Source organism: Ammospiza nelsoni, chromosome Z (assembly GCF_027579445.1).
Source record: "Ammospiza nelsoni isolate bAmmNel1 chromosome Z, bAmmNel1.pri, whole genome shotgun sequence".
Classification (NCBI taxonomy): domain Eukaryota; kingdom Metazoa; phylum Chordata; class Aves; order Passeriformes; family Passerellidae; genus Ammospiza; species Ammospiza nelsoni.
In genome coordinates, this window is record NC_080669.1 from 76,416,729 (window position 1) to 76,442,361 (window position 25,633).

At 35.7% G+C, this 25,633-nt stretch overlaps 1 protein-coding gene across 7 annotated transcripts in view; it reads right to left on the bottom strand.

The window, feature by feature from the left end:
* The window catches only part of NIPBL (NIPBL cohesin loading factor), a 147,764-nt gene that overhangs the window by 96,618 nt on the left and 25,513 nt on the right, over window positions 1–25,633 (bottom strand). For all 7 annotated transcript variants that reach the window (XM_059492651.1, XM_059492650.1, XM_059492654.1 and 4 more), the window contains exon 2: window positions 1,876–2,019. In XM_059492651.1, the coding sequence (XP_059348634.1) occupies window positions 1,876–1,939 (64 nt within the window). In that variant the 5' untranslated portion in view covers window positions 1,940–2,019. The remainder of the gene's footprint in view (window positions 1–1,875; window positions 2,020–25,633) is intronic.

Here is a 25,633-nt window from a genome sequence, read left to right on the forward strand (position 1 = left end):
TTTCCATCAGATTATAAGCAACATTTCAATTTCTTAGAGCATTTTTAGATCTTAAGACATAACAAGGAAGTGCATATATAAGAAGGTTTGACCCAGATGATTGTAGAGTTACACAGAGCAGAGGAGGTTAAGCCAGGAGCGGCCAAAAGGCTAGATAAAGAGTAAGGCCACCTCAGCTGGTTCAGGAAAACAAGCTGACTCTTGGCTTGGTAAGAGTCAGCTTGGCTGACTCTGAGCTTACTCTCAGCTGGTAACTGCAAGTTACCAGGCTGATCACATCCCTGAGATCAAGGTTTTAACTGAACCATTACAAACAATTTCAGAAAAAAACCCCAATCAAAGTGAAACATATTTTTTGATTATTTTGTATTTTGAAATTGAAAAAGTGGGGTGATTCCAGCATTTTTACCCCTTATAATGTATATAATTGCTGTACTAAGGAATAAATTACAATTCAAATAAAAGTTTGTAATATATTAATATCAATAGCTTTCATTACTTGCAGCAGATTACCTTGAATGTGCCTGAAACTTTGAAAAATTAGCAAAATCAGCAAAACATATTGATTATGCTTTAGCATCAATTTAGCTAGCCTACTCTACCGCCTTCAGGATGATCATATCATCCATGTTTTCAGGGCAACTGGCCTTGTCCATTACAGTTCCGTGATTAAAGGAACTCTTGCACCAGAATTTGATCAGTGATTTCCACCAGTTAAGCAACCTTACCTGCAAACACTTAATTCTGGAAAATTCTCCATAGCCAGAAACCTACTATTTGCATCCTGATGGTCTGATATTAGATGGACATGGTCATACACACATACACACTTAAATACATAACCTGCATCTTTCACTTCAATACTCCAGAATATACCAGAAGTACATGAAGTGGGTTTTTCCTCCTAAACATCTTTCTTTTTTACTGTGAGCAATTAAATTCAATTGCTGGATACATACTTCCAGTGTTTCTTGGAAAGCCTCCAATTTTCAACAGTGTAACAACAGAAGTGCTTAGAAGAAGCACCTAAGGTCACTGAGTCCAATTATCCTCAAACAGACAACTGAGCTACAAAATCTTTCTTACGCTACATAAATAAGATGCCTCTCTGTCCCAGCTACTCTTACTGCAAAGGTTGCTCCAGGTCCTCAATATAGATTAATAAATCTCCTCTTAGTTTTCACTAGAAATCATTTTTTGGTCACATTATAATGATTTAGTTTTGTGTCAATATCAGCTTGTAAGGTAAATAGTTATTTTTCTTTCCTTGCATATTTTCTTCCTGACGTACTTAAAGTCAGCATACACACTTCACATGCTCCCTTTGCTGGCTGAACAGCAAAGAAAAAAGACTCAAGTTCGGCGGCTTATTTTTATTCTAGCAGTCATTTTGTGCCTCTACTAACTAGTTCAAAATTAATGAACTAGTTTCAAAGTATATTCAGTATATTCTCTCTTGACTAATTGCACATCAGTCTAATCCCATGTCTCTGTCTTTTTAGTGAAGATGATGGGATGCATGTTTTAGAAGCACTTTATCATTAATATATTTTTCTTTATTTGTATGGTACCCAGATATGTTACTACATGATGCAGCAAACAAATAATGAATTCCTATATTTTGTTTCAGGTTTCCCTTAAGGGTTTTTTTTAACCTGCATTTCACTTTATGCCTAAATACGCATGGTTTTATTGGATAGACTTTTACAATTAAAGCAATAACAAGGCTAACATATTTAATGATAAGTCTGATTTTAAACAGATTTAACTGTAAGAACTTTAAAAATAAAACTATTTTAGAATTTTGAAAATGCAGATATTTACCAAAGAGGTAGAAAAAAACATAGTAAAGATGAGAAAAAGAAGAGTACTTACGGTCCGTAAGACTAGCAATCCCTGCAAGAGTAGTGATGGGAACATGAGGCATATCCCCATTCATCCTGAAGTTCTGGGAGAGTAGTGCCTACACAGATATTTCAGTTCAGGTGCCAGCTATCATTACTTCCCATCTCCCAAGCACTAAACACAAAACAAAAAGAACAAAACCAAATAAAACCTCTCAGTTTACTTTTTAAAAATTTTACATTCATTAACATAAATGAAACAGACCATACTACCTTTAGCTGCATACTAAGTAAATTTTTTCAAGAGTGGGTAGAACAGTGTAGATTCTAAGTAACAAGTGGCATTAGCAAATTAAAGGGCAAGCTTCCTTCTGGTCTCAGAAGCAACCTCTTCATCAAAAAAAAGATGCAAGATAAGGCAACAAAAAAAAAAAATCCTTCAAGTTATTCAACACTGACTGAAAAACTGGTAACAAAACTTCTAACTGTTCATGCTGAAGTGTAATCACACTTAATGCATAGCCAGTTTAAGTAATAAGCTGTTACATTCACTTCCCAGTATTGCAGAAGAAGGCATTTTCATAAAGAGACTAGTGAAACTAAAAGGAGTAATTTACAGATTCAAAAATAAAGAAGCAAACATATTGACAAATACAAAATCTAAGTACATTATAGAAGTAGTAGCTATTTCAAAATCGATTTGACAATATCTCTTCAATACATAACTCTGTCTGGTCAAACTACTATCAGAAATTCTAATTACTCCTCTTGGGGAAGAAACAAAGTTTTGCAACCACTGAATTAGCTCATATCTTTCCTGTAAAACAGCACATTTGATATTCAACAACAGAAAAAGCAAGTAGTTCACTTGGATTTCACTAATTATAAAGATCCCAAATGTAAGGAAGTCCACACTGCTAAAAGAAACCCAAAAACTGCAGTTCCAAACCATCAAACATCACACACTATAATCCCCTAGTATATTGTGAAATTGGCATGATTTTTCTGAAAACATTAAAGGAATTTGATATGTGGTTACCTGTTGCAGACAGGCATTTGTGTTGACAGGCTGTTGACAGTAAAGAGTCCTTACATAAGCATTTCTCTTATCTACTGAAATGCTGAAATCACGATTTACTTACTTTAAGCCTACATTTTTGAGAATTACATATAAAATACATACAAACCACTAGGTCCTTATAGGTTTTGATAATTGTATATAAAATACATACAAATCAAGCGATTCTTATAATTTCCTTACTAATGTTTCTTAGTAACATTATTTCTTATGCCATACCAACATGGCAACATATTGCAATATATAAAGCACCACTGCTTATGAATACATACAGACTCCAAGACAAGGAAAAGAAATGCTACAAGGCTTTTTGTGCTCAAAGTTTTCATCAGCCAAATTTTCAAATTTTCAAATTTTTCAAATTTTCCCTAACTGCATGTTCTTTGAAAAACTGAGGTTAAACAGAACTGAGAGTGAATGACTTCCTTTGCCACAGCTGCCACAGTCTCATTCTGACCTAAATTACTTTTTTAAAATTAAAAATATAGTACACTGCCAATACAGAAATATAGTCAGTAAGGAAAATGCTACAGACATATACTCTGTGTGGATTGCTGTGCTTGGAGTTTTTTTTAATCCAGGAGAAAACCTCCATCAGAACAGTTTCAAGTACTACTCAATACCCAAGGGTTTTTTACCCTAAATGAATACAAATATATGCAGAATTTCAGTGGTTGCCTAGTTGCACAAATAAGCAATTCTTAAAAAGAAATTTTAAGAATCAAAGAAAATATGCTAAAAGAGTCTCATAATGAGTCTGCAGCAAAAAACCCACAGGAGATAACACTTCTAAAATCCAAGTTTTCACTGGAAGCCTAGAAACTAAAGAACACCTTTCACACACAAATTGTATTTACTATAAAAATATCATGTCTGATGACTTCTCTCAACTGAAAATGCATCAAAGGAAAGGCCACGTCACTAGCCAGTATTATTGGAAATTTTTATGTAGCATAGAAACAATAAAATATAAGAAAAAAGAAAGTCTATTCACTTTCACTTCCTCATCATATGAGGAAGCTCTTAACACAGAACACTCCTAATTCAAGTTCATTCCTAATTCAAGTATTACTGCCACAATAAAGAAAATTATAGAGATGTTATACAGGAATAATACCTCCAAAATCACACACTTAAAATTAGAAACCTTCTCCACAGATATATGGTAAGAACCTGAACCTGGCAACGTCCAGACCTCAGAGTGGAGCAAGTGCAGTGAGCAGGGGAAAAGTAAACTTTCTTTGTAAGAGAAGAGTAAAAGGGGTTGGTTTGTTTAACTAACAAAACAAAGGTCAAGAGGGGATGTGGTTGCTCTCTCTAAGGCAGTCAAAGAAGGCTACAAAGGAAGAAAGCCACAGAGCAATACTAACACAATAAATGGGCACATAAACGCAAGCAAGAAGAAAACCAGAACAGAGTTTTTCACCATCAGAGCTGCCCATTTCTCCAACAGCCTTACATTAGTAGAAATAACCAACACCACTACTCCAAAGACGGATTGTACAGATGTTACAAAAGGGACAGGATGTGGTTGCCTGCACCAGCTGGGGGCTAAGCAGGGCAATTCAAGAACTCCACCTCTGACATTATGAAGTTTCTGTAAGCATGATGAAATGAATAAACAGATGAGAGTAAACAAGAGAGAAAGAGAGACTGATGGGATTAAGTGATGGGATTAGTTTACAAAACAAACACAATATGAAGAAACTACATAGTCATATCTGGATCCAAATACTAAATCTGTCATGTTGAGGGCAAAATTGCATCTGTTATAAAACTGGCAAACAAGGTGGGATTCAAATCCAGAAGCAGAGACCAAGATTCAGTGAAACTACACCTCAAATTTGATGCTACTGAGAACATAAGAAAACCCATTCATTTTAAGATTTTAAAATCCCAAGCAGTTAGAGGAATAAAGATCGACAGCTTAAGACAATTGTTCCAAATAAAACAACAGTACAGCATGTAACAATAGCTTGACTGTTAGACAAGTTTTGTTGGGGTTTTTCTCCCTTACCTCCATTCCCCAAATATAAAAAGAGTTAAAAGTACTATTGCAGCAGCTTACTATTAGTCAAGAAGAACAATCATTTTCAATATCTAAAATTTTTCCATTGCCAGGAATGTTCAGTAGTTGTTAAAAACAGTGTAATATTTTTATCCCTTAACTGAAAAAATGAAATATTAGCTGAATTAAGAAAATCAAAGATCTGCAGCAGAAGGCTTTTAACCAATGTATTAGAATGTAGTGTAGCAGTTCAGAAAAAGTACAAATATAAATGTATGAGGTCTTGTATATTTAGTATATAGGTATTTATGCTCTTGTTTCTTTATAAGAAAGAATGGATACCACAGAAAACATTTTTGGGAGGAAGGAATTGCAGTGAACAAAGGAAGCAACACAAAGAATACCTCAGTGAAAGGAAAACCGTGAAATGGCAGCATATCTAAAGAATAACGCAGGAAAAAGTAATCATCATAATATACACTAATATAGAAAAGCCAAGCCAACTTAGCAAGGAAAGTAGTATAAAAAAAGTTTAGGCTGTGGTTAATATGTACAAATTTAAAGTGTTACTTTTGTAAGTTATACTTTTCCCTTTTTTTAATTTTTTTTTTTAATTATCTATATTACCCTTTACTGCAAAGGCAAAATTAAGGGAGGAAGAGAGGATGAAAGTAAGCTGGGAATAATTTAAGTACAGACACTGATATCCAGCAAAGAGAAACTACAAGCATAAAAGGAAAAAAAAAAAAAAAAAACAACAACCCAAGCAAACAAAAAAAAAATTACTCTGTAAAAACAAAATAAGAAATAGAAACAAACTGCAGCTGTATTTTTTCAGATATTGTAGCATTTAACTATAAATTAAATGATGAGAGTACTGACCACTGGTTATCATATAATGGTACAAGCTCTGCATTTATGAAACATTCCTCTTGGCTGACAAACTGTTGTGTCTCTAACAAAAACACCAGGTTTTCCGCAGCTTTGCTGTGTGCATGCATGAGAAGAGTAAAAAACAAAACAAAAGGAAAAATCTGTTTACGCAGTAATACAAAAAGGCTGAGCAGCAAAGCACAGATAAGTAACCAATCTCAGTACTGGGCAGTTTCCTATGTACGTTTAAATGTTTCATTTCTCATTCTCCAGGGCATTCTTTAACTTATTATATCTTCAGATTTAAAACAATGTATTATATGTAAGTGACCTGATATTTCCAAGAAGTAAAAGGTAGACTAAAATTAAATTTTAAAGAAAAGCTATGATATCAGATATCTATACTTTTCTTTTTAAAATACATCCTGTGAAGTAAAGTACTTCAAACAGTCTTGTTTTATTTTGCTTAGATTATGAAACCTTTATTTAGCATTAAAGTACTTTAAAAAGCAGTTTCAGTTTCCTATATGTTGAATAACATCATATAGATTTAACCACAGCATCATGATCTTGACTTTTCCTCATCTGCATAAGAAAACTAAACTAGTATAACTATGTATTAGCTAATTCATAATTTAGATGAAGAGTAGACATTTTCTTTTAAATCAGCAAACCTGAATCACAAATTTATGAATCATTGTCTCTCAGTTTTAAACTTCTACATTTTGCAATAAGCTACTTTTCTTGTTTGTTATTACACAAATCTCTGCTATCAGTCCATAAACTATCCTTTAAAAATGCTTAAAGAATGAGAATCACAAGGAGAATAAATTAATATCCTTTAGTTCTCATTCAGGTAAGATACTGTGACTGAGGTACATCAGACAGATTTATCCACAAGAGGGCAGATTTCTGGTTTCTATTCCAGAGCTACAGTTTATACAGCGACACTAAGTTTCCACAACTAAATGCTTTCAAAAATACCTCAAACATACTAAAGAAGGAGATATAGTTGACAAAACATAATCTAATACTTAAGTATCTGGGGAGGGGCAAGCATACACATTTACAATATAAAGCATTTAAAGCTGATTCAATCTCAAAAAAAGTCAGCATTGGAAATGAACAGAGAACATTTATTAATCAGCTGCCCGATGCAGCTCTCTAAGGTTAAAAGAGTAACACAAGAAAACATGAAGCTACTGTATATTTATTTAAGTTGACAGCCAAAGAGGTGGTTGCAGCATGTGAGTGGAGGTAAAGGAAAAGGGAGGGTGCAAGCAGGGAAGAGTGTGTACCTGTGTGTATACTAGTGAAATATGCATGTTTCATTCATAAAGTGATCAGACAGCAGAAACAGTGATGCTGACAAAACAAGTGAAAAATGAAGAAGTTTGAGATAAGGATTACCTAGTACAACTTCTAAACCAGTATTAGCATAATGTGTTTTCCTATACTAGGTGCTCATATCAACACAAACTACAATCATGGTAAGAAAAAAACCCTTAGTGAAAAGTACTACACTATACAACTGTAAGTTGCTTACCAGTATAAAGCAATCTTTAGGGAAAAAAAATTAAAGCAGCCAGCTTTTTAATCTGTAATTACTACCCAATTCCTTTGGGCTCTGCTCCTCTGATTTGATAAACAATGACACTGATGTCTCTCCTGCCCATAGGATACCAGTGGCAGTGACAACACAATACACAGGCAGAGCAATCCCAGCACAAGCAGTGAAAGCACAGACACAAGAAGACTGGTCTGTGGATTCAGCCAAAGACACCCCCTAACACAGGAGCACATGTATTTCTATCAGGACAAGCATCAGTCGTGCTCTGCACCTGTAAAAAGTCTTTCTGGGGAAAGAAATAAAGGGAGTTGACACAATTGGACCATGCCCAAATTCAGACCAGGCCATTTGTAGAGAACAGATGCCTATAAGTAATTTGCAGCTTCCCAGATCTGTGGGACGGTGGGACTGAACACAGCCATGGCAAGTTTGCTGACACTGAGCTGTGTGATGCAGTGCCATGCTGGAGGGAAGGGGTCATCCACAAGGACCTGGACAGGCTTGACAAGTGGGACCATGCAAACCTTGTAAGTGGAGCAGTCATGATACTAACCATCACTGAGAAACAAACATGAATGGAAAACATCAACCTACTTCAGCAGCTCATACACTTATTTCTCATCTGCAGTACGTTTTCCACATGCAATTTTTACTCCAATGAAGAAAGCAAAGCTCTTTTGAGGAAGCATAGCCCTTGTGCTTTCTCAGGCACGTATCAGTGGCTGATATTAGATGTAGTTCACTTTATTGGAAGAAAATAGCTAAGGGATGTAAAGAAGAGCAAAAGCAAATCAAAGAGTTCATTTAAATGGAGAACACTTTAGGTTGCAATACCCATCTTCATTCATAAAATAGTTGAGATAGGTATTAGGGAGGAAGTAGCAGATTAATTTTTTCCAACTTTCTGGAATGTCTCATATTAGCTGTTAGTAGTGCTGCCCTTTCCTAAACACTGACATTTACTTGTATTTTAAAGATTTTTTCATCTCTTATTCGGCTGGAACTTAACCAGACAAAAAGCCTAGTGATTAAACACTGAACCAAAACCTACTTAATACAGTAGTCTCTTCCAATTTTTAATTTTGCATTTCTGCCCTAGAACTCTCTCAGATGCTATGTAACCTTTACAAAACAAAACTGGTATGAAATTAATCTCTTGAGGCAGCAGCTGATTTTATACAAGTCTTCATGACAAACAATTTTTGCCTCTTTTATGACTTTGAAAATAAATTAAAATCCCTCCAAAGTTCTTCCATATACACTAAGAAAACAGATTCACCAGTATATCATTTCTTTAGTAATCCACAATACACAGAAACATAACATTCTATATAAACATATTTAGGGAGCTGCATTTCAAAAACACATCAGTGCCTCTTCATATTACAATTAATATTGATCAGTGATACGTTGTTTGCCCTAATATTCATCTTGTAGCCTGTTTTTAAACTTTAACTTCTCCCACATACAAGAGAGATGCTATACAGCACTGCAGGGAGTTAAGATGCTTCTCTTCTGAATTGCTGTATTACTTCCCCTTGTGCTCTAAACACAATGAAGCAGTTCCTCCATGCAAAGACTCTCAACTAGCCCTCTGTAACACATCCAGTTTCCCTCTCTCCTATCAAATCCACTCCCACACGTCTCAGCTGCTGGATGAAGAGAGACAGCACATGCTACAGCCCCTTTCTCAATGGGAACACAAGAATCGCCTCTATTCAACAACCAATTTTCACAAACTAAACTGTCTTGAGGCTTCCAGCCCTTCTAAAGATAACTGAAATTTTCTGATGCTGATGCTTTCCAAAATTATTAGGCTGAGGAACTTACAGATAAAGAGATGACTAATGATCAATAGGTAGAAAACTATTAAATTAAGTGGTGATTTTAGTGACTGTGTGCAGAAACACAGCAAGCTTTGGCTATATTGTCCTACTGTACACATTTGCACAATTATGGCAATGTAATTATTTTTGTCATTTTATAGCATTCCCTACTGAAAATTTGTTGTGTTTAGTTCATATTCATGAGGTATTATATATTGTTTATGCAGCATACAGAGTATATAGAAAGTATGCTAACATTTAAGATACAAAACCCCCTAAATAATCAATGGAATTAAACAGTTTAATTAAGATTACTAATCTTGGAAAAACATATTGCTTCAGAAGGTTGAACACAAGAGCAAAGGTAACTTGCAAAAAAACCCAACTGCAGTGTTAGTGTCTAATAAATACAGTAACTGCATAGGGGCTTCAAGAGATTAAATTTTTCATATGTTTGATAGCTGATTTTAGTTAATGTTTATGTTCCAAAATTGAGAATTACATAAGCCTTTTGAACATACATCATCCAACTTAGCAACGCTAAAACTGTAAAGCTCGATGACTTTGTAACTACAATTAGTGTCAGGATTCCCTGATGTTTTCCTTTATGGCATTTAAAAAACTATCTTCCTACCCTATTTAGCTCAATCCCTATTAACATTATAAACAAAGAAGTTACAAATAAGCCTGTGAAACTGTACCACTAGTCAGCCAAGATAGTCCTTTTTCCCAATTCCACATACACTCTGGTCAGCTAAACTTCTGAAGCACAATGAGCTCAAAAACAGCACAGAAAACAAATGAAGAATAGCTGGGGGAAAAAAAAAATCAAACACATTTAAAAGGTTATTAATAAACCCTGAAGCATAGTGCATGCAACATTTAGATGTATTGTGTTGGAATAACTGCTAATGAACTTAAGCTCAAATGAAGACCAGCTAACCATAAGCAATTTGGGCTAGACAGTAACAATCTGGCATCTCTCAACAGCTAGGAAAAATATTATTTTGGTGTTCGGTTTCGGTGTTTGGTCCTTGTAGGTCTGGGGATGGGTTCAGAGTGCTACCTATGAAAGTGCCCTACGTAATCCTGAACTTCTGTTGCTGCTGCTAGTTCTCCTACAGCTGCAGCAAAAACACAACAGAAGTTTGTTAAACTCACCAGCTGTACTGAAAGGAGGGGTATATTTAAAAAAAAAAATTCCTCTGAAATGGTGTCTCTTTGACCTTGCTGACCATCTTCCACATCCTACCTTGATAGCCTGCAGATACTACAAATCGAAACAAAACCTACACAGGAAATGCACCAAGGACTTAGCAAAGCTGCTCACAGCCTAACGCAAGCTCATGCCTCCACCAAGGTTAAGCTCTGCAACTTCCCAAGTTTTCAAACTTCTGCCAGGGCATAAACAAACATTCAATCAAGAACAATTAGATGAAATTATGTTGGCTACGGACAAAAAAAACTTGAGGATTTTCAACGTGTGGCCTGTCCATTTTTAACATTCTCAGTTCATCTTCACTGGGTACTGCAGCAATACAAAGAAACACGGAACAGCTGTCAACAGTGAAAACACACTTGTAGAAATCATAATTTAGAGCAAAACAAAAGGTAATTATTTATGTAGATAGGAATGCCATGACCGAGTTAGTAAAAAACAAATTCAGTGAAGCACACTACTCTGAATAAAATCTCCATTTAATAGAAATTCTCTAAAACATGCATCTGATTTTTTTTCTTTAACAAACTTAACTAACTGAATTCAGTTTGGAAATTTTTTTCATACCTGAGTAGAGCCCACTCAATACAACTTTATTTTACAGTAAAATAAAAACAACTGAATTTAAGCTACTAATTCTAAAAGAGAATATAAATTCAAATGTTTAATGTAGCTCAACTAAGCCACTTTAAAGTGGCTCCTCTTCATTTGCATTAAAAAAATCTAAAGTACTGTCATGTAGACAAGGATTGAGCAATGTCTTTATTTCCAATTATTTGGACAAAGTCATACATTTTTAAGTAGTTCAGCTGAACACAACACACCTACAAACTAGCTTCACATTTGTTTTTCCAAGAAACAAGAACAATTTTAAGTTACACATTTTACATTTCCTATCAGAACTTCTGGTACAAACGTATCAATCATAATAAAAGTGCACAGAACATAGAAAACAGAAGATTAGGTACAACATTTCAATATTGAACTAGTCAATCTAGTAGCTTACTTTCACCCTAAAGAGCAGAGCAGATCATGAACTGTGGCACAAAGAGTTGAGAATTGAGGAGTGGTGAAAAAAATTTCACTTCATTTGCTGACTTTTTTGAAAAACACAGAACATGGCCCGTCTGTCATGGTTACCTCCTCATTTCACAACAATTCCTCAAAGTACAAGGCTGGAAGAGACAAGGCCAAAGAGCTTTCTGAGCAATCCATGAAATTAAAGAGCCAAACAAGTTCTCTGTGCTGATCTTTTTCCCACATCAAAATGGATGTTTTTAAATTTAAGGTCTTTGTACACGTGGTGGGTCTAGCACTGGCCAAATGCCAGAGGACCCACTATAATATATTCACTCATTTCCTGCTGGGAGATAGGATTAGGAGGAAGGCAAAACAGGTTCAAAACTTTAAAAGGTGGATCTAGCCTTTAATTGGCTTATTAACATGCTTATTCTCAAAGCTAACCAGCAATTGGTTTTGCTAGGCACAGAAGTTCTCAGCAGCTCCTCTCAGAAAAAATCACTTCCATGGGTGGCTCCAATGCAAAACCAACACAGTACTCTAGTAATACTCTAGTAATACTCTAGTGTGGTTTTGTTCTATTCCTTTAGATCTGTTTCATCAGTTTTACACAATTCCCAAGGATGAGGCTGAGTCACAGAGTTAGAAAGCTACAGCTCAGTTGCTCAGACAGGTGGATGTGCAGACACGGCTGTGCACTTATACAGACCGGGGAGATAGATGGAAAAATGAGATAAATTTAAGCAGTAACTGCAACTGGGATTCCCATCTTGTTATGGAATTTGGCTTCTGCTGATTCAGAGGACAGCACAAGGACAAATAACTTAAAAGGAAGACAGATACATTTCCCAAAACATTTATGAACATTTGAAAACAGCATCTAGCTGACTGAAGGCACAATACACAAACTTACTGTTCCCTGACCTGTCTTTCTCCTGCTCCAAATGCTTATCATTGAGCTCTGTGCATGATTAATCCCATTACTGCATAAAAAATGGTCTGCCCATGCAGATATTTCTCTAAAGCTCTTCTTTTCAGTATGCCACATAAAGAACAACAGAAAACAAGTCACTTCAAATTTGACAGGACTGCAAATTGCCATCACCTCTGCAGCTGAACAAGGCCTTTCAGTACCAAAGAGACAAACAGTTCATGACAACAAATACCAAAGACATAGAACACACATTTGTTTTCCCTTTTTTATTCCCCCCAACTCCTTACTTGTTGAAGGAGAAGGAAGGAATAGAGAACTACTACTGTGTTTATGCATCCAGGAAGTTACACATTATATCTGTCCACATTTTTCCCCAAAAAACCACAAATGCTGAAGTAAGTGGCCTCTGGAGGACATCTTCTCCAATCTCCCACTCAAGGAGGGACACCATGATGACCAAAAAACTGCAGGGGGTAGGGGGGGAGATAAACCCTCCCAATTAAAAAAAATCTATGGACTCAAGTTGACTATGCACTTTATTTTCTTTGGCTGTAGTATTTATTACAGCTGACACAGAAGTACCTGATTTGCTCAAAACCAAAGCAAATCCGAAAAAAATTCAACCATTGAGACAACATACTTTATTAGACTTAGGAAAAAAAAATCCTAAAATCTAAGGCTCCCTGTTCATAAAGTCAAAGTGTAAACAATCCATAGAACAACATTATATTAGCAAAATTAGTATTTTCAATGACTGCAGAATACTCTGGTTTTGAATTTCTACTCTAGAAGTCATGTTTTCCATTTTCATTTTAAGAGGAAGCAGTAAGTTTTTTTTTAAGAGGAAGGCCCCAAGGAAAGTGAAAGTTCTAATCTTGACAGTGACAGCAACAAAGCAAAAACTTCCCCACAAGTTCAGATTCGCCTCAATCTTTCGACCAAGTAACTTACAATTAACCACATAACCATACACCAAGAGTATATACAGCTAGAAAAGTTCACCCCAAGTTAAAGGGCATCAGTAATTGAGATATTGTATCCAACTATGCAATTAATTATGTCTACACTAAAGACTTCCAAAGCTATTCCATAATGTAGTTTTTACTTTTGGCTTTTAATTCTATTTATGCATTACTTTGATGGAATGCAGAAAGTAAGTTACTTGCTTGAAGACAGCTAGCATGTACAGTAAATAGTGATATTTTTTAAAAGATCCCTTTTACTGTAAATAACAAATAAAAAAACCCAAATCAAACAAAAAACACCAGAGGCTTTTTAAAAGCACCTTGCAAAAAGAAATTAGTATCTCAAAATCTCCAATTGGAAGGGGGTTTTAAAACAAAATTAGAAGTATTTATAATGACAAAGACATTTTTCCTATATTATTAGTGGATGCAATGAAGTCTTTTCTATTCTTCTCAATTCAGGGATTCATGGACCTGTACAAGACTCAGCTTTCAGCTTTAAGTGCTTTTCAATATGAGCCACAGGCTTCCTACTCTTGCTTTGACAAATATGAAGAACTTTGGTTAAACAAGCTTTCTCCAGATGAAGAAGTTGAAAGAGAAATGTAGCGGGATAGAATATAAGAAAATAAAGATTGTGTAGAAAGTAATCTTACCCCTAAGGAGTTGCTGCTGGGCCAATTAACAAAGATTAGAAACAGACCTGACTTTACCAGGCCACAGCTGTAAGCAATGAGAAGAAGATGCTATAGAAGAGTGGGGTGGCTGCGTGAGGAGGGAACTGGAGTCAGTGGCTGCTTTGTGAAGAAGAAAGAGTCAGTGCTCTGATGAACTGCCCACGAGAAAACACCAAGAAAGTTTGAAACTTTTGTGGTAAGGAGACAGCAGTATGGAACTCCTGCAACAAGATGACAACAGAGAAACACACCCAAGTACCTAATTTTTCTATCTGCCTAATCAGAGTGTAGCTGTAGTTTAGATTTCTCCTTTTGCAACAACCCTTCTCTTAAATTACTAAATACAATGCCTTTCAACTGCTGAATTAACCATTATTCACACTAAGCATATGATTCAAAAACAAAATGTTTGCTTTGCAAGCCTTGAAGGAACAAAATATTTTAGCAAATTGCTCAATTCTTCCTAAGTCCCTTTTACATCTGATCTGACCCACCTGAAACTTTTTTGCAGGTTTCAAAGCAACGGTCATAGCCTTTGCAACTGCGACAGAAAATGCATGGTGGACACAATGACTGACTGATTTCTCTCAATTTAATGCAGTCCTCAAGCATGACTTTGCAAGCCAGTACCACCTCCCAAGGGAATTATTGCTAACTAGCACACAAAATTTGACAGAATATTATCCAGAGTTTGAATGAATGATGCTGAAAATTGTATTCCAAATTAATAAATAAAAAACCAACAAAACCTCAAACAAATCAACCAACCCACCCTTACAGTACTGGTTCTTAGAAATACCTTTACTGGATCTCAGCTCGTCCTGGAAAAATCAAAGTCCTTCAAAATCACTCCTCAGCAGAAATTTTACAACTAGATGCAAAAATAACTGGAAATGCCATAGCTCTCAAGCTGATTCCAAGTTCTAAGCTCAGAAGGCAATTTTGGTATCTAGCCTTCATAAACTGAGCAAAACCTCTAATAAAAATGCTATTTCAATGTCCAGAATATTATGTGACACAAGAAATACTGGCAAGAGATAAGCAGTCAGTCACTCCCATAAAATTTCCACTAAGTTTGTCTACCTCTTCTGAAGTAAATTTACTTAGAAATATCTCATTGTTTATTAACACATAATGGAAAAAAAGGAAATATTAAAGGAAAGTCAAGTAACATACATAATGAAGGGTGAATATAATCTATGATATATACTAATCCTACCTGGAAAAAAATTTGAGATAATAATTTGAGGAAACTGGAAAGATTCATACCACATGTCTCTGAAGTGGTAATTCTCTGTAGTAATTTAAAGCATAGTTCTTTTTGGAAATTATTTAGGGGACCCAGACCATGTTTTTTCTCCTAATCATGAATGACAATGCCTACTTAATCAATAAGGACTAAAATTAGAGAGTGTAGCTAGACATTTATGAAGCAGAGTTTTTATCAACTGTTGAACTACAATGAAATACAACTGGAGAGGAGGGCCCATGCAAATCTCATGATGTACAACAAGGCAAAGTGCAAAGTCCTCACATGCATCAGGGCAATCCTAAGAACACACACAGGAAGAACTTATGGGTGCTGGTGGGTGAAAAGCTGGACATGAGCTGTCAATGTGAGCTCTGAGCCCAGAAAGCCAAATGCGTCGTGGGCTGCATCCAGAGCCCCATGGGCTGCAGGGGAGGGAGGGAATTCTGCCCCTCTGCTCCACTGTCAAGATCCACCCTGAGCACTGCATCTAGCTCTCGGGTCCCCAATATATGAAGGACATGGACCTGCCAGAGCAAGTTCAGAGGAGGCCACAAAGAGGCTCAGAGGGCTGGAGCACCTCTGCTATGAAGACAGGCTTGAGAGAGTTGGGGCTGTCCAGCCTGGAGAAGAGAAGGCTCTGGGAGGACTACAGCACCTTCTAGTACCCTAAGGGAGACTACAAGAAAGCTGGAGCGGAACTCTGTTACAAGGACATGCAGTTACAGGACAAGGGGGAATAGCCTTAAATTGATGTCAGGAAGAAATTCCTTGCTGTGAGGGTGGTAAGGAACTGGAACATATTGCCCAGAGAAGCTGTGGCTGTCCCTTCCCTGGAAGTATTCAAGACTGGGCTGGATGGGTCTCTGAGTAACCAGGTCTAGCAGAAGGTGTCCTGCCCCTGGTACGGGAGTTTGAGCAAGATGATTCCTAAGATCCCTTCCAACACAAACCATTCTTTGATGACGAAACCCAAGGTAAATTTCCAGAGTTCAATAGCAATGCTGCTTTTTTCAGCACTGTTCATGACATTTTGCAACTTTCTTTTGAGTTATCAGTACCATTTTACAACTGCATGTTTTCCTATTCAGAATTAATGCATCTTCTACTACAATGAAATCAGGTGTAAATCTAAATTCAATTTCTAATAATCATATTTATTCTGTAGAAAAAAATATCAATGCACATTGCATACGTAACACCTATAAAACATTTTTTTTTTTGGACTCAAAGCACTGTTTATCCTCTATGGCAAAAAGCTGTCATTACAACTTCTACCAATACACCTCTCTAAAGCTGCTCCCAGTAACTTAGTGAATACTTAATGACTTCCCAAGGAAAAACAAGAGTAATGAAAAGGATATTTTAATTAGTAAAATTAAGACACATGAAAGGACATGTATTTTACAAATCTCCACATCACATAAAATCTCTTATAGATACTATTGCAAAAGCCTTAAAAGCAAAAAGGTGATAAAGTATGTAGACAATAAATTACTGGTTCTGAAATAAATGTGAGAAAACAAATTCCAGTTTAAATGCTGCTTTAGAATATTCCTGTACAAGGTAAGCTTTTTACCTCTTCATCAAAAATTGTTCTATGCTGCAAGGAAGAGAATGTCTAAAACTCTGAACATCTATGCTTGTATATTACATGATAGTAATTTAATTTATTTGTTTAGTTTTGTAATTCAGTCTGTTTAAATGCAAGGTTGAAAAACTTTTGTTTGCAGAAGCATGAATATAATTTTCATACATTTTTAACATGCATCATAGAAAGACTGAATTTATTGTTAATGTCCTCTAATGTGCACCACAGCCCCACAGCATCATGTCTTTTCCCAGCATATCCTAACCTATGGTACAGCAGTGTTCTCCATAGTTTTTCAGATTACATAGTCCTGCCAGACTGCTTCCATCATGCACAATACTTTCTCTATCCCTCTTGAATATTTGAAAAATACTTATTATACAGCACAAAAATTAATTTCATGCTTGAAGTTTATGATGTCTCAATAAAGGTGAGACAGAGAAGGTGAAGGACAGAGGGACATTCTTAAAGTTACTTTTAAAATACTCAGTTTTACAATGACAGTGTATTTTTAGTTTGACAGTCAATGAAAAATATCTTTCAGTTGTAATTTGTCCATGTAGGGTGACATGGGATTGGAGTGGGCTACAGTCATCAGGTTTAGGTCCTGCAATGGCCAGAATGATATAATGGATGGCTGCTCCAGAAGAAGCCATATAAGACTCAATCCATGTAACATTTCAATTTATAACATCATTTCATCTGATAGCATTACCATACAGATAGTAGTATCTTTTTAATTTTTCCTTCTCCCCCCTCTTTTTTCTCTCTCTAAGGAAGAGGGGGTATCAGTCATACGACTTCATCGGGAAGACATGATGATTCTGGTGGGTAATTTCTGTCAATGAATGTATACAGAACACATAAAAAATCTGCTCCTAATGGAACATACTGACCTAGGGAATTGTGCTTTTTTATAGCTAAAATTTTAAATGCAGACTGAAGCAGTAAGCAGAAGAAAAGTGAATACTTTCTGACTGCCCAGTCCTTTTTGGTTCGTTTTTTTTAAACACTTTGTAATGAAGGATTTCTCTTCCCTCATTTGTTTGTACTGGTTAGAAACAGACTGTGAAGTTCTGCACTCTTCAGCAGCAGTTTTGTCAGAGGACTACTCCCTCTTCAGGGGAGTTTTGTCAGATATTAGCAGGGAAGGAGAGGCTATTTCTCTTCCATTTCTACCCCCTAAAAATTAGTTTATAGAAATATTTTGGGGTAATTTTAATTTTATTATTCTTTTGTATAGATCTCAGTAAACTGTTCTAGAAACCACTTGAACTCAGTTGTATGTAATTTACGCCTGTTTAAAGAAAAACAGTCTGGAGTTATATCTACCATACTTAAATAATTGCAGTTAAACTGCCATAACTTAGAATCTCCGTGAGTTATTTTAAAGTTTGCTTTCTGAGTATTGTAATTACATGTTCGTTAGTTTTTATGTTTAATAGGCATTTAAATAACTTTTTCAGATGTTGAAAGTAGAAGTTGGTAGAACTACAAGGTCATTCACTGCCTGTTGGAAGAGCTATGCAGTTTTGGCCACTATGTATCCCTTGAGAGATTGTTCTTAATACTTTTCATATTCCAGTTTGTTCTTTGATGTTCAGTCCTTTTGAAACTGCCTGATGAAGGCTATGAATCCTTGTCATTGATGACACTACTCAGAGCAGCTCCTGAATTTTTCTTAGACCCCTGTATTTGTCAACAAAATGTGTCAGAAAGTGGGAAACAGTCTTACAGTTCTTATCAAGACTCTAATCTTGGTGCAAAATTTGGTCAATTGCCATATGATAGTCAATTCTTCTTTACCTGGGGATGTTTTTTGTTTCCTGATAGGGAGTTAGTGGTGGTGCTATTATGTAAAATTTAAGTTTATTTCCCTTGGTTTTAACTGGTAAGACTGTGCTGTAGGAAACATTGGCACTGAGGCCAGCTGAGAAGTCTGAAAGTAATGAAGATTACCCTTGGGTAAAGGAGGATCACTCTAGGCAACATTTAGGCAAACTGGATATGCACAAATAAGTCCATGGGATCTGATCAGGTGCATCCGTGAGTGCTGAGTGAGCTGGCCAACATCAGCGTGAGACCATTCTCAGCATCTCAGCAAATGTCATGGTGGTCAGAGGAAGCAGAAGAAAATCCATTTAGGGGAAAATCTATTTCACTTAAGGTAATCAAACACTGGCATATGATGGTTTGTGAAAACCATCACAATGGAGTTACTCAAAACCTGACAGGACACAGCCCTGAGCAATCTGCTGTAGCTCACACTGCTCTGAGCAGGGGCACTGGACTAGATGGTCTCCAGAAGTTCCTTCCCATCCATATAATAGGATTATATGGGGTTTTTTTTTATTACATCATTCTCTTAAGACAGAAAAGTGTCTTTATGTTTTGTAATAATCATATCTAGTAAGTGCCAGGTATCTACTAAAAGATTCTTTCATAGTATTACTTCCTGGCTTCAGAAACTTACATTTCAGCTGTATTTTACTGTCAGGAAACATGAAGTCTTCTTCTTGTCCCACTAAACTAAACAAATACACTTGGAATAAATTAAATCACTATCATGTACTTACAAGTGTGGATGTTCAGGGTTTTAGACATTATGTTCCTTTTAGTACAGAACAATTTTTCATGAAGAGGTAAAAAGCTTTACCCATACAGTAACATTCCAAAGCAGCATTTTAACTGGAATATGTGGCCCACTGTATCTGTACACTGACTGTTGGAGAATTCAAGCTCATACTAGCACCTTGGGTTTTACACATTACTCAAAACTGAAAGGTAACTTTGCAGGAAGAAGAATTTTAAATAACATAGTTTCATTTCCTTTGTAGTGACTGAAAGGTGCTATGACTCTTCCCACTAAGCAATTCACTCAGCATTACCTGAATTGCAGTCTACAGGCTTTAGCCTAAAAAAGGTGAGGTACTTCATTCAAATTGCAAATGAAGTCTTGTATCTTCTGAAGATTTAAGGAGAAAAAAAAACCCCAAAACATAAGCTAAAACTAGAAGTCTAAGCTGTTAGAGTAGGTAATATTGTAAGCAGTCAAAATAACACCACAGCAGAAATAGAGTGTGAACAGCATCTGAAATAAAGAACCCCTCTACAACTAAATGACTGCTTCTTAGCAAAGTACAAAATACTGCTAAGAGAAATTATTTTACACCTTCTAAACCTGCAGCTAATGAAAAGCCTCAAAGTGCCTTGCATTCACTACCCACAGATGATAGTTTTGGGGGTTTTCAGCATTGATTTCAGAAATGGAAAAGCTACAAGGAGATAGTGATGGAAGATTTATCTAGCTTCAGAAATTAATAATAGGAGGAAAATAGCATGATTTCAGTGTTCTTCTCACAAAAGTGTTGAAATCCCTTGTCAGTTAAAACAGCATGAGAATCAACTCCAAGTGTAGACTATGACAAATCATGTAAGGCCAAAACTATTTTCAGCTGAACTTTTTTTCTGATCAAGTACAGAGGGAAACCAAGGAACTTCTTTCCAGAAGTCCCTACCATGGCAGCACAAACACATGCATAGGTCCATGTGACCCAATTAAAAGAGTCTCTACACATGTACAGTATAATACCCTCCAGCACCATCTTCCCTTCCTCATGCCTGAAGAGCACATCACAGCTCTTCAAAACATCTGCACAAGACAGAGTCAAGTATTCTCCTACACCTTTTACAGTGCTGATTCAGAAAGCTTGCAAATGGCAAATGATTTTCAAAGTAAGATTCAATCCAAGAAGTCAAGCAAAAAACTTGCAATACATACTATCCAGGAAAAAAACTGCTGTCTGAAGAAGAGTCTAAATGCACATGGGATTTTCTCACAATTTCCTTGTTTATCAAATTAAAATATCACAATAACTGTCCATAATACAGGGACAACCAGGCTTAGTATGCTTCCTCTGCTCTACACAGGGAAGCAACAATGTAAACTTGATCAAGACAGTGAAGAAAGACATAAAGAAAACCACACAGTGAGCAGAACAACTCACTAGAAAAGCTTAACATAAAGATGAGATGGTAAATGTCTAAAGCTAGAAGGAAAGCTAAACTACTATTTTAGTTTACAATGTCCCTATTTATTCCATCTAAAACTAGGACTTTGATTACTCTGAGTACATATTTGGTTGGCGAACTATTTCAGTTTCTCAGATATTTTACAAAATCATATCAGTACTTGACACACACACACACAAAACCAAACCAACCAAACAAAAAAACCCACAAAAACAAACCCAAAACAAGGAAGTTTAAAAAATAAACCGGAGAAAAAAAATCCACTAGCATGCTTTTCCATGGTAAGCTGTAATTTGATGAAAATGTATCACCAATGGTTTACAAAATAAAATTGCTCACTTTACCAGCATATTGGTTATATTAGAAAATAACAAAATCAAATATCAAAAACATTGCAGAAAAAGGCAAAGACTTCTGCAACATGCATGAGATCTCAGGATTTAGTGAGCACTGTGAAACAAATGCTAAAATTGAATACCAGAAGCACTGGTAAGGATAAAGAATCTCATCAAGTGTTTGACTAATGATATTGACTCAGGTATAATAAAGTGCCTTTCAAAAAGAAGCATTCCTCAGAATGCATCTAATTTTATTAATGACAAATTAAGCTATGAATTAAAAATTACATTGTCCCATGATTCGTATCAGCTGTTATATATACAATTTATAACTGCGCATAAGTGAATCTACTCCAGTAATTCCGGCTGGACATTCCAATAATTTTAAAGTTTCAGGGTAATATTACTGAATCATCACCATCATCCTCCTCCTCTGAACACTGAAACAGAATTTCTGAAAATGAACAGCCAGGGTCTCAGTGTAAAATTTCTTCTGAGATGAGAAATGGTTTATCACAGCATCTCTGGGTAACTAAAATCTTGTCTTTTCAAACTGTATGAAACAGATGATAAATCCTTTAATTTTTTTCTCATTTAATTGATATAATTTTCCCACCAAAACACCAACTGATTCAATATCTCACTTAATGAAGAATGTCTTTTAAGAGGGAAATTGTCTCCTCTGATTTAACACAGATCAACAAATAGTAAAGTTTCATTCTACATCCTTCACATGTCAATTATCTAGAGATTAACAAAAGATTAAATTCTTGCATCTTCTGGAGAGTTGATCCCCAGGAAATATGTTTCATTAAAAGCCTATTTTATACATCACAGCATTGGCTCCTTCTCTGGTTAAAGCCATCAAATAAAGTTCAAATGGATAAATTCAGATAATTCTTTATGACAACATTATAAAAAATAAGAAAAGCCTGTATCTATCAAGTAGTCAAGGCAGGAACTATGCATTATCCCCTGACACTTATTTTATATACTTTCTGCTGGTTTCAGTTGGCGTTCTACCTCAGAAAGCTAAACAAATACTGACCCTTGCAAAACTGAAGCATATGTTAGTTATGTGGTTGTACAGTTTTGCTTTGGCTTTGCCCATTTGTTTTGGGTTTGGGGGTGGTTTTGGGTATAGTTTTGTTGGATTTTGGAGTTTTTTAAATCCAACTACTCAATAATTAAAGATTAAGTTTTAATGCTGGCTGCGGGGTTTCTGGATGCAAAGAATTACACTGTCAGCTACTGCTTTACATTACCTGTACTGTTACTGACGTGTATTTCCATGTTCTTTTAACGCTGGACACAACTGTATATTTTACAAATGTTTAATGTTGTTCAGCAACACTCTGCACAATTTATAAGAAACTGTAGAGCAGTAACCACCTGGTCAGATGTCCCAATAACAAAAGTAGTCTTATATTGCAAGGTTTTCCCTCTCACACTGGTGTCTCAGAATTACCAGGAGAGTTTACACCAAACAGTGTTTAAACACATAATCTGAGTATTCTAACACGCTCCACAGAGTCCAAATAATTTGCCAGGGATGGAAAGAATTAAGGCATTATCACCAGAAGTTCTAGATATGACCCATAAACACTTTCTCTGTTTCTCTCTCCTCTCTGTACACAGAGATAGAGTAAAACAAACTGTTTCATGTACAGCAGAACCAAGCAGAACTTGTTTCATGCAGCTTTGTATTCATAAAAACTTTAACTTCTGCCTTTAGGCCCTAACTATCAGGTTATAGATATGCAACATAAAGCACACAACATCCCATTCCTAATTCAGAGCTACATGGATGCTGGCCAATGCTATAAAGTGAAGTTACAACTAATTTTATTCTGAGACAAAATGGCTGGGAAGAACTAATTAAAGCTTATGCCATGTTTGGCCAAGACAGCATTCATGAAGCCCGTCATGGCAAACTGCTTCTCTTCACATGCAGACAACTGGCAGAAAACTTTCAGACCTTGGTACAACTATGTTTCTTTCTTGTAAGAAATTAAGCTAAGGAATTGCACAGCACTCATAATCTTAAGAAACTCATCTTGATGGACAAGGAAATACTAGAGAATGTGACATATTATACTCAGAAAGTTGAACAGACTAGCAACTTAACTCAAAGGTGGCTTATCAAATCCCTGATTCAATAGAACAGGAATCATGAAATGCTGTTTCAATTTAGTAAGTCATGAAATGAAGGTGGTATGATCAGCAGCAACTTAGAATATTAAAGTAATATAATCAAAGTCTCGCCTACATATATTTATTTGCAGCTGTACTTCACTAATACATTTGAATTTGCTTGTTCAAGTCCAAATTTCACAAATATAAAACTTCTGTCTGGTTTCATGTGAATTTTGTAAACTTCAAGAACTGTACATATTTAACTTTCTGTTACTGCCATATTTAACTTTCTGGTACTGCCAAGTTTTTTTCCCAAAGCATTTTCAAATGATTTCCAATTAATCAAAAAACTTTGTGGAAGACAGCACAACAGAATCAGTTAGTACTCTGCAAGTTTTCATTCTTTTTTGACTGCAAGGGACTGAAATTGCATACTGGTGATGACAAGCAGTTCTAAACTTTTCATTATATTAACACCAAGTAAAGAATAACAATACAGCCAAGTATTATGATGCTATTCACTCTGTTTACTGCGTTCTTGGGACAGGAGAATTCATAAAGTATTTTCTACTCAGCTAATGATTGCTGATCTTGTTAGGTAAAGAAGGAAAGATTTATCACCACGTCCATTACCATTGTTTTTAAGGCTGCAGTTCAAGGTGTAGATTAAACTCTGTGGTCCCTGATTTTCCTATAATGCAGGTTTATCATAATCAACTCATTCTTTGGCTCCAAGCACATGGATGGAAGCCATGGCAAAAGTGAGGGACTCCAAATTGGGCTGGAAAGAATATGGTTCCTTTTTTTCTTAACAATCAAATAATTTGCTACATGATTTTTGGTCTAGGCAAACTCACCTCTTGATGCCTCAATTATTCTTTAAATTTGTAAAGAAATGGGATGGCACATCCAAGATATACAGAAACAGAAGACAAAAATACTCAGCTCCTTTCATTCTTTCACACTCTTTTCTAAGGTTTATCAAACATGGCCATTCACAAAAGCATTCACAAAGTCAAGTCCCATCTGAGTATACATGAAAACAGTGCAAAACTATTTTAGTGTAGAAATGAAACAGCCAATTTAGTTACTTTGAAACAAAGAAATGCACTTCAGCAACGGAAACAGTTTTTGTAAAGAGACTAAGTGATACAATATGTATTTAGAAAGCAAGTTTTCCAAAACAGGGTCTCAACTATGGGATTTTTTTGTGAAACACATAGTCCAATGACATTCTTGCACCTCAAAAGAACAGCTCCTATAGCAAGTTAATAGTTAACTACAAATCAAAATAATTTCTTTGAAATGTACTCCTTTCAAAGAAAAGGAATATGCAGAGCAAGTGCATTTGTTTTTTCAGTGTCCACCTTCAAATGCAGCATCAAATCAGATTCTTCCTTTCAAACACACCACTTCCTCAGTCCTGCATTACAGTTTCACAAATTCTTCAATGAAAACAGCTCAATGCTACAAATGTTTGTTTCATTTCCACCTTAAGATACTCAGAAATCTTAATCCTATTAGCACCAGAGGACTCATGTATTAATAGTAAGTTCCAGCTGATTGAAGTGATGGGGACAAATTAATCTCACCTACTAGTCATACCAATGACTCTACATTCCCAACAGAAAAAAAAAATAAAAAAAAACCACCTCACAAAAGAACAGAAATTTTAGGTAGCAATGTAAAAATTCAATATACATTTAGAAGACCACTTGAATAAATTAGATATTAAGTTCCCATTCAAAGACAGGTACACTCTAAAACTACCAGTAATTCCATTACTCTGAATATGGCTAAATATACTAGTCCCATAATATGATATTCAGGCTCTTGTAACTTTTGTTAGATTTTTTTTTTTTGTTAGATTGTATATTTTCAAACCAGAAATAATTTTTTCACAGTGTTTTCTTAAAAAATAAGGATTTCCCTGATCATGAAGTCCAGACCTTTATCACATCACATAATGTACTTCATAAACATTTTGCCTTCATTACTCTTACTGGAAGGTAATTCCAGTGTCTCATTCTTTTGCATTCTAGAGCTTTATATAAAATTTCCAGACTGGAATTATTCACTGCCAGTTTATGTTCCCTTTTTCTTACATCTTCTTGGCCAGTATCTCCTCTCCTTTCCAGATGGGAATCCTTCCAGAAAATTTAGTGCTCATTTGTATCATTCCTCTCAAGCCCCTAAAGACAGGGATGTAGACCACAAGTAGAATATAGTCTTGGCACATTTAACAGCAGGAGAATCACTTAAAAAAACCTAAA